Source organism: Gobius niger (assembly GCF_951799975.1).
Source record: "Gobius niger genome assembly, chromosome: 21".
NCBI lineage: Eukaryota > Metazoa > Chordata > Actinopteri > Gobiiformes > Gobiidae > Gobius > Gobius niger.
Genome location: NC_136872.1, coordinates 27,816,842 through 27,827,286, shown reverse-complemented (window position 1 = coordinate 27,827,286; position 10,445 = coordinate 27,816,842). Strand labels below are relative to the sequence as shown.

Below are 10,445 nucleotides of genomic sequence, written 5' to 3'. Positions count from 1 at the left end.
ATTTTTACTGTATTTTTTTTACTGTTGAATTTTATCTTTTAATGTTTTTCAAATGTTGAATGTTTGCTCAGGCTCATGTTGTTTTATTGTGTTTTTTTTTTATAATCAGAGACTAAATGTATTGAAGTTTATGTTTATACAGGACATGAACAGTTCCTCTGACATTTTTAGTGCCATGAAAACAGTGGACACAAATGACTCTTTATTTTCCAGTGTGTTTTTTGCTGCTCACTTTCATGAGTTTCTGCCTCTGATGATGTTTTTCATTTCATCCTTTTTACTGTAAAACTGATTGTATGTGCACGACTTTGATGTTTGCAGCTAAACCTCTGGCTCCTCCTCATGACTTTGTGCTGATCCAGATGTTCTGTGTCTTATATAAATAAAGATATGATTTAAAATGTCCTTTGACCTGTTCTTCATTTGATCAGATCTGAAACCGTCAGGTCTGTGGAGAAACGTCGTGAGTCTGTGGTGCTGCTGGTGATTATTTTATTGAAAGTGTCTTAACCTTTTCTTTTATTTGCTGGTTTGACGCCGGTCTGTGAACAATAAGTCTGACCCACATTGTCAGAGTGTGGAGTCAGATTCCTGGTGTGTGTTTTGAAGACCTCGCCTCACTCTGGAAGAAAAGAGTCCTACAAAAGACTCATCGATTTTGGGTCGACAAAACCATGTCTTGCGGTCGCGCTTCACTCTGATGCCTCCGGGGGGCGATGTGTCGTCCCCCAGCAGAAAAGAAACCGCTGTTCAAAGTCCTTCATAGAAACTTAAATGACAACAGTTATGAAGGCAGAGTTTATCTCCCCCTTGTGTCCTGATGCTCTTACAGTTCAGGACGTCTGTGTGTGGTTCATGTGTCTCCATTTACTGTTTTTATGAGCAGAGAGCAGCGAACAGAACGGCCCATTGGGATGAATAAAGTTGTTTTGATTTGATTGATTTTGATTGTGCTCCTTGATTATAGAACTACAGAAGCTACAAAAACTGAAAGTAGATACAAGTCATCTAAAAATAAGTTGACGAGCATAATTCAATCTAATAAGAGGTACTATTATCACAAGTTATTGGAACAACACAGAAATGACTCCCAAGGGACCTGGAAAATACTGAATGAAATCATTAAGAAGGGCAGGAAAACATTCAATTTGCCTCATTTTTTTGTCAATGGCAATCAAATCATAGAAAATGAGAAGGAAATTGCAAATGCCCTGAATATTTGTTTCACTAATGTTGGACCGACATTAACTAACACAATTCCAGAACCTAGAGCAGGGGTGCCCAAAGTGGGGCCCGCGGGCCAAATTTGGCCCGCCGGAACAATTAGCTTGGCCCGCCAGAGGGTGACCTACTTTTGCGCTGCATGTGGGTAATACTAACTCTCTTCCATTCATTTTCAATGGCAAATATAAATGCAGTTCACTTTTTGACCACGAGCGTCAAATTGGGGGCGCTGTTTCACTCCTTTCACAAAGTTAAGGAAACACTGTTGTGTCTTGGTGTTTATCAATCACAGAGCGTCCTAGCATCAACTTTCCCATTTTTCCAACTTTTTTTTGCAAAAATCGTTGACATCTATGACTTATAAAATAATTTATGCTGAACTGACACTTTCAAAATGATATAACATGGCATTTTCTTTGACTTAAAGAAATGAATAAGATAAAGTCACTGGTACTGCAGGTACAGGTGGTGCTGTTGTTTCCATTTTGCTCTATATTGCTACAATAATTGATTTTGTTCCACTAAAACTAGGCTTTTGTAGCATGTTAACCCCTTAACTCCCGCCTGAACCGAGCACATTTTCTCCAGTTTGGCTTTACCCCAATCCAAAAGCTTCTGGAAAAAAGGTGAGAAAATAGTGACAGAACTGAGACGAAAACAATGATGGAAATGTGACAAAAAAAGTGAGAAAACATTGACAAAAAAGTGATGAAAAATTGATGAAAAAGTGGCAAAAATGTCACAAAAATGTCACAAGAAATAGACAAAAAAAATGACAAAAATTTGACAAAAAATAACAAAAATATGATAAAAAATTTGACAAAAAATGACAAAAATTTGATGAAAAATGGACCAAAAAATGACAAAAAAGTTACAAAAATGAGTTGAATATCCAACAAAAAATGATGGAAAAAAATCTGATGACATGAGCAAAAAGATCCTCTCGGTTCAGACGGGAGGTTAGTTGCATAGATTGAATTAAATGCAAAGCTATACCAAAAAAGAAAATAAAGTCACTTTTATTATTTGCAGTTATGTGTTTCACGCTTGACATCGCCGTGTTTGGCCCGCGAACCACAGGCACTTTTTAATTTTGGCCCTCGGAGACAAAACGTTTGGGCACCCCTGACCTAGAGACACAAGGATTAAATTGCAACAGTTCAAAACAAAATCTCAACTCACTTTTCATAAGAAAGGTTGAGGAACATGAAATGATAGAAATCGTTTAAAAATTCAAGAATAAAAGGTCAACAGACGGCTCTAACATTGATATGATGATAGTTAAAGAAATGATTCATGATGTGGTGACACCGTTCACGTTCATTTGCATCAGTCCTTTCTTACTGGCACCTTCCCAAGAGACATGAAAACTGCAAAAGTATTTCCAATACATAAAAACGGAGATAAACATGTATTTGACAACTACAGACCTGTCTCGCTTCTGCCGCAATTCTCCAAGATTTTAGAAAAGTTATTTGTAATTAGGCTCCACACTTTTATTGACAAATACAGTTTGTTAAGTGACAATCAATACGGTTTTCCATCAAACCGATCGACTACAACAGCAATCATGGCTCTTGTGGAAGACGTGGCCACAGCAATAGATAACAGTGAATATGCAGTGGGTGTTTTTATCGATCTGAGCCTGTGACGCCATAGACCAGGGGGGCCCAAACTTTTTGTCTCCGAGGCCAAAATGAAAAAGTGCCCGTGAGTCGCGGCCAAACACGGCGACGTCAAGCATGAAAAACCTCGCCTAGTTTTAGTAAAACAAAATCAACAATTGTAGAAATTTAGTGCTAAAAAACAAACACCTGCATCTACAGCTCCTACAGTGACTTCACCTCATTCATTCACTCAAAGAAAATGCCACATTAGATTATTGTGAAAGTGTCAGTTCAGCATCAATTCTTTTATAAGTCACTTTTTAACATATTCTGTTGTCGACGTCAACGACCTGCTACAACACTCTGTGATAAACACCAAGACACCAGAACAATATTTCCTTAACTTTGTGAAAGGAGTGAAACAGCGCCCCCAATTTGCAGTACACTTTCTGGTGGTCAAAAGGTGAACTGCATCCATACTTACCATTGAGAATGAATAGAAGAGAGTTAGTATTACCCACATGCAGCGCAAAAGTAGGTCTCCCTCTGGCGGGCCAACAGAATTGTTTCGGCGGGACAAATTTGGCCCGCGGGCCCCACTTTGGGCACCCCTGCCATAGACCAGACAAGGCTTCTAAAGAAGATTGAAAGGTTCGGTGTCAGGGGACCTGCTTATGCCTGGCTGGAAAGTTATCTCAGCAACAGATACCAATATGTACATAAACACAATGTCAACTAATCACACATGGGGTCCCACAAGGCTCTATTTTGGGTCCGAAATTGTTTTTAATGTATATCCATGATGTTTGTGAAGCTTTGCAATGTGTAAAATGTAAAATGTGTATTATATGCGGATGATTCCAGCCTGTACTGCTCTGGAAAGGACCTGAAACAGCTCCTTTCTACAGGAGAAGACGAGCTCACAGTCCTGAAACTTTGGTCTGATCTAAACAAACTCTCAATGAATCTCAGTAAAACAAAATATATTATCTTTGGGAGTAGAAAAATTAGTGATCGTTACAACTCTAAAAATACATGATACAGAAATTCAAGCAAATACATTTTTAGGAGTGACCATTGATGGTAAACGTGAATGGAAATCGCATATAAGTAAATTAAAAACAAAATGAGCAAAAAGCATTGCTGTAATTGGCAAATTGAAAACTGTACTCGATAAAAAATCTCTTCTGTTACTGTAAAACTCCCTCATACTTCCTGACCTAAACTATGGCCTGGAAATATGGGGAAACAATTATAAATCCAATACTCGTCCTATTTTCCTCCTCCAAAAAAAGGCAATAAGAATTATCACTAAAGCAGATTTCTGTCTTTGTAGAGCTGAGCCGACTGAAAACCCAGGATGTTGTTGATCTAAACACATATAAATACATTAGTAATAGTTTACAAAGCAGATCATGATCTCCTCCCTCCTCCAGGAGCTTTTGGAACACAGGAAAAGTCAGTGTAACCTCAGAGGAGCTGCTGTTTTCAAAAAGCAAAAGCTAAAAATAAAAAGAGTGGATGTATTTCTGTAAAACATTCAAAATGGAGTCTGTTCGTAAAAGGTCCAGGTTCAGAAACATCTTGAGCTGTATCTGCAGGTCCAGGACTAGAGGTGGTTTGAGGAGGAACGGTCGTGGAAAAGAGGCTCAGTGGACGAAGCTTCAGACAGATCAGATAAAGAGTCTGAAACACCGGGAACGGGAGACTTTTCCAAACCGGATTCACACGAGGAAAACTGAGAAGGTTTGGATCGTTTTCTGATCCAACACCGGCCGATGATGAAGCCTCCGAGAAGAAGAAGGAGGAGTCCGACAGCTCCGAAGCCCAGGCCCAGAGAGAGGGCAGAGGAACCTGAGGAGGAACATCAGACAGAGGTTATTATACTGGACACAAGGAGAGTCCAGTCATATCTGAGGAGGAACATCAGACAGGGGTTATTATACTGGACACAAGGAGAGTCCAGTGGAACCTGAGGAGGAACATCAGACAGAGGTTATTATACTGGACACAAGGAGAGTCCAGTCATATCTGAGGAGGAACATCAGACAGAGGTTATTATACTGGACACAAGGAGAGTCCAGTGGAACCTGAGGAGGAACATCAGACAGAGGTTATTATACTGGACACAAGGAGAGTCCAGTGGAACCTGAGGAGGAACATCAGACAGGGGTTATTATACTGGACACAAGGAGAGTCCAGTGGAACCTGAGGAGGAACATCAGACAGAGGTTATTATACTGGACACAAGGAGAGTCCAGTGGAACCTGAGGAGGAACATCAGACAGGGGTTATTATACTGGACACAAGGAGAGTCCAGAGGAACCTGAGGAGGAACATCAGACAGAGGTTATTATACTGGACACAAGGAGAGTCCAGTGGAACCTGAGGAGGAACATCAGACAGGGGTTATTATACAAATTTTTGTCTTTTTTTTACTGGATTTTTGTCAATTTTTTGCTGGATTTTTGTCACATTTTTGTTGAATTTTTGTCACATTTTTGTTGAATTTTAGATTTTTTTTTGTCATTTTTCTGCCGATTTTTTGTCACTTTTTGCTGGATTTTTTGTCTTTTTTTTACTGGATTTTTGTCACATTTTTGTTGAATTTTAGATTTTTTTTTGTCATTTTTTTGCCGATTTTTTGTCACTTTTTGCTGGATTTTTTGTCTTTTTTTTACTGGATTTTTGTCCTTTTTTGGCTGGATTTTTGTCCTTTTTTTGCTGGATTTTTGTCACTTTTTTGCTGGATTTTTGTCTTTTTTTTGCTGGATTTTTGCCATTTTTTTGCTGGATTTTTGTCACTTTTTTGCTGGATTTTTGTCACTTTTTTGCTGGATTTTTGTCTTTTTTTTGCTGGATTTTTGTCATTTTTTTGCTGGATTTTTGTCATTTTTTTGCTGGATTTTTGTCTTTTTTTTGCTCCAAGGCCGAGGCCCAGAGAGAGGGCAGTGGAATCTGATCTGAGGAGGAACATCAGACAGAGGTTATTATACTGGACACAAGGAGAGTCCAGTGGAACCTGAGGAGGAACATCAGACAGGGGTTATTATACTGGACACAAGGAGAGTCCAGTCATATCTGAGGAGGAACATCAGACAGAGGTTATTACACTGGACACAAGGAGAGTCCAGTGGAACCTGAGGAGGAACATCAGACAGAGGTTATTATACTGGACACAACGAGAGTCCAGTGGAACCTGAGGAGGAACATCAGACAGGATTTTTGTGACTTTTTAGTTGAAATTTTTTCACTTTTTTGTTGGATTTTTGTCTTTTTTTTGCTGGATTTTTGTCGCTTTTTTTTGTTGGATTTTTGTCTTTTTTTGCTGGATTTTTGTCTTTTTTTTGCTGGATTTTTGTCTTTTTTTTTGCTGGATTTTTGTCTTTTTTTGCTGGATTTTTGTCACTTTTTTGTTGAATTTTTTTCACTTTTTTGTTGGATTTTTGTCTTTTTTTTACTGGATTTTTGTCTTATTTTTTTTAATTTTTTATATATTTTTTTTATTTTTGTCTTTTTTTCGTTGGATTTTTGTCTTTTTTTGCTGGATTTTTGTCTTTTTTTGCTGGATTTTTATCTTTTTTTGCTGGATTTTTATCATTTTTTTGTTGGATTTTTGTCTTTTTTTGCTGGATTTTTGTCTTTTTTTGCTGGATTTTTGTCTTTTTTTTGCTGGATTTTTGTCTTTTTTTTGCTGGATTTTTGTCTTTTTTTTTGCTGGATTTTTGTCTTTTTTTGCTGGATTTTTGTCTTTTTTTTGTTGGATTTTTGTCTTTTTTTGCTGGATTTTTGTCTTTTTTTTGTTGGATTTTTGTCTTTTTTTGCTGGATTTTTGTCTTTTTTTTGCTGGATTTTTGTCTTTTTTTTGCTGGATTTTTGTCACTTTTTTGTTGAATTTTTTTCACTTTTTTGTTGGATTTTTTTCACTTTTTTGTTGGATTTTTGTCTTTTTTTTACTGGATTTTTGTCTTATTTTTTTTAATTTTTTATATATATTTTTTATTTTTGTATTTTTTTCGTTGGATTTTTGTCTTTTTTTGCTGGATTTTTATCTTTTTTTTTGCTGGATTTTTATCTTTTTTTGCTGGATTTTTATCATTTTTTTGCTGGATTTTTTTTCTTTTTTTTGCTGGATTTTTATTTTTTTTGCTGGATTTTTGTCTTTTTTTTGCTGGATTTTTATCTTTTTTTTGCTGGATTTTTGTCTTTTTTTTGCTGGATTTTTGTCTTTTTTTGCTGGATTTTTGTCTTTTTTTTTACTGGACTTTTGTCTTTTTTTTTGTTGGATTTTTGTCTTTTTTTGCTGGATTTTTGTCTTTTTTTGCTGGATTTTTGTCACTTTTTTGTTGAATTTTTTTCACTTTTTTGTTGGATTTTTGTCTTTTTTTTACTGGATTTTTGTCTTTTTTTGTTGGATTTTTATCTTATTTTTTTTATTTTTTATATATTTTTTTTATTTTTGTCTTTTTTTCGTTGGATTTTGTCTTTTTTTGCTGGATTTTTATCTTTTTTTTGCTGGATTTTTGTCTTTTTTTGCTGGATTTTTATCATTTTTTTGCTGGATTTTTTTCTTTTTTTTTGCTGGATTTTTATTTTTTTTGCTGGATTTTTGTCTTTTTTTTCTCCAAGGCCCAGGCCCAGAGAGAGTCCAGAGGAACCTGAGGAGGAACATCAGACAGGGGTTATTATACTGGACACAAGGAGAGTCCAGTGGAACCTGAGGAGGAACATCAGACAGAGGTTATTATACTGTACACAAGGAGAGTCCAGTGGAACCTGAGGAGGAACATCAGACAGAGGTTATTACACTGGACACAAGGAGAGTCCAGTGGAACCTGAGGAGGAACATCAGACAGGGGTTATTATACTGGACACAAGGAGAGTCCAGTGGAACCTGAGGAGGAACATCAGACAGAGGTTATTATACTGGACACAAGGAGAGTCCAGTGGAACCTGAGGAGGAACATCAGACAGAGGTTATTATACTGTACACAAGGAGAGTCCAGTGGAACCTGAGGAGGAACATCAGACAGGGCTTGTGCAGCATCACCTGCAGTGACGGTCAGACGGATGAACTGAGGGATGACCAGTCCACGTCTGTAAACAGCCAGGCATCGATACGTCCCACTGTCCTCCACCCTGACCTTCTCCAGGACCAGACTCAGGTCTCCTCCTCGCAGACGTGGCTCCTTCAGACGCTCTCTGCCGTTGAGTCTTACGGGTTGTATTTCAGGCAGAATGCTCCTCGGGCTGTAGCGCAGAAGGTCTTTGTCCTGATCCCACACAATCCACTCCAGAAGTAAGACCTGGTGATCTCCGAGAGCGAAGCAGGGCAGAACACAGTCCTGGCCCTGCACCACGGAGACGGACTGTTCCACTGCTGTGAGGAGACACGAGAGAGACTTGAGGAGAGCAAAGATCCTCCTGAAGGCGGCGCTTAAGGCTCAGGTTTGTTCAGGAACATAAACACAGGTGACGAGTCCAAACAGAGCTGTGATTCTGCCGCGCCACAGAGACGACGAGCAGGAAAACAAGGATCTCTTTGGAGGAAAAGTGTTGTTTAATGTAAATATGAACTCACCTTTGAAGCAGAACGTCGACTGGAGAAACATCAGGAGCAGAGAGAGAGCACAGGCCTGATCCATGATGAGAACAGGCTTTGTTTATGTCCACAGGTGACAGGGAAACAGCTCTGATCCTCCTCCACCTCAGCTCCTCCCCCTCTCTCTCTGTCAGCTCCTCCCTCTCTCTCTCTGTCAGCTCCTCCCCCTCTCTCCCTGTCAGCTCCTCCCCCTCTCTCTCTGTCAGCTCCTCCCCCCTCTCTCTCTGTCAGCTCCTCCCCCCCTCTCTCTCTGTCAGCTCCTCCCCTTCTCTCTCTGAGCTCCTCCCCCTCTCTCTCTGTCAGCTCCTCTCTCTCTCTCTCTGTCAGCTCCTCCCCCTCTCTCTCTTAGCTCCTCCCCTTCTCTCTCTGAGGACGTCACTAATGCCCCAGAGCTGAAATATTTAACCTCTTAACCCCCATCTGATCTGAGCACAGAGAGAGAGAGATCCTCCTGGTTTTGCTGGTTATTACAGCTGCACGCTTGGGTCTGTTTGAGTCTGTCGAGTCCGGTAACATGTGGAATATAAACAGCAGACATTCCTGAATATGGATTTATTTTTCAAACTGGTTTTACTTCTGTCAATATTCTGCTTCTCAGGTGAGAAAACCTTTGACTTTGTTCAGTTTAACTGTGGAAATGAATAAATAAATCCTGGTTGTTCTGGTCCATGTCACATGTGGAGCTTCATAAATGTTCTGTAAATCTCACAGGTTTACTGTATGTACAAGTATTCACAAGTATTCACAAGTATCACAAGTATCACAAGTATCACAAGTATTACAAGTATCACAAGTATCACAAGTACACACTGGAACAACAGCTCTGGCGGCCATTTTGTGATGGTCATAAAACTAACAACTCTTTTTATTGTCGTGATTTCTCTGAATGACCTTTGATGATTCGATCTAACGCTCAGGGAAATATAATATTTAAAGACTAAACAGATGAACGTGAGTGTGACGGGTCAATGGAACAAAACATTATTAAATATGAATGTGGTAAAAATCAAAGCAGTAAAACTAGAAACAGAAAAGGGTAAAACTGAGTTCCATAAAATCCCACATGTGAAAACTCTGTGTGAAAATCTGAGAATTCAGACGTCATTAAAATGAAAACATGGTTCATTTAAATGTCATTAATATGATGTTTATGAAAGTTATCGTTTGTTTTCTTCTTCTCATGAACCTTATGTTGTTTTTATTCACATCCTGAGTTTTAGCTCCTCCACTTTTCCCTCTTCAGTTTCAGGTCGTGCTGTAATATGTGTTATTTCCTGTAGATCTGAGTCTTAAACCTCAGGCCTCAGAGACACTGATGGATGAGCAGATGGACCTTCACAGTACATTTGGTGTCTTTACGCCTTCATACATGTACAAACTTTTGTGTTGGTAAACACTGCTGCTGCTGTGATTGGCTGAGCAGCAGTCATATGATTTCCTGAGTTTTCTCTGCCACGTGACTGCCTGGAGCTTGTAGGGTTTTGCTGCAAACAAGTCATTTTAACAATATAATCATTAATCATGAGAAGTTTAAACTAAAATGTTAAAATATATTTAAATATTGTTTTTTTTTTTATTTGAAATCCAAATAAAACTAATCTCCTTATTCACACATCAGCTTTATTAGAGTCATTTTACTTTACTTTACTACTTTCCACAGTATCACATTCTTCTGAACCTGCATCAGATCAGATTATAACTTTATCAAAACAATCACAATCTAGACTTTTATTATGATTCATGTTGTTCATTTCCAAACGTAATGAACTGCTGTCGTCTGTTCTGTTGCAGGAGTTGATGAAGTTGGTGACGTGTCCGTCTCTGCTGCAGTGGGAGAAGACTGTGAGCTGCCCTGCTCTGGTCTCTCAGGCTCCGAGGTCATTGTTTTGGAGTGGATTCACTTAGATCAGTACAAAGACCTGCTGCTGTTCAGAAGAGGAGAGGTTCAGCAGGGATATGAACACTCAGACTACACAGACCGAGTGCAGCTCCTGGATCCACAGCTGCTCAGA

The 10,445-nt window shown here is 38.8% G+C and overlaps 1 protein-coding gene across 1 annotated transcript; it reads right to left on the bottom strand.

The window, feature by feature from the left end:
• Positions 1 to 4,440: 4,440 nt before the first annotated feature.
• On the bottom strand, positions 4,441 to 8,490 carry LOC306981098 (uncharacterized protein; the record flags this gene model as incomplete). Its single annotated transcript, XM_079580648.1, has 3 exons — positions 8,413 to 8,490; positions 7,882 to 8,211; positions 4,441 to 4,685 (listed from the first exon to the last, which is right to left on the bottom strand). Exons 1-3 carry the CDS (start codon positions 8,474 to 8,476, stop codon positions 4,441 to 4,443), a joined length of 639 nt encoding a protein of 212 aa, XP_079436774.1. The 5' UTR covers positions 8,477 to 8,490.
• Positions 8,491 to 10,445: the final 1,955 nt, after the last annotated feature.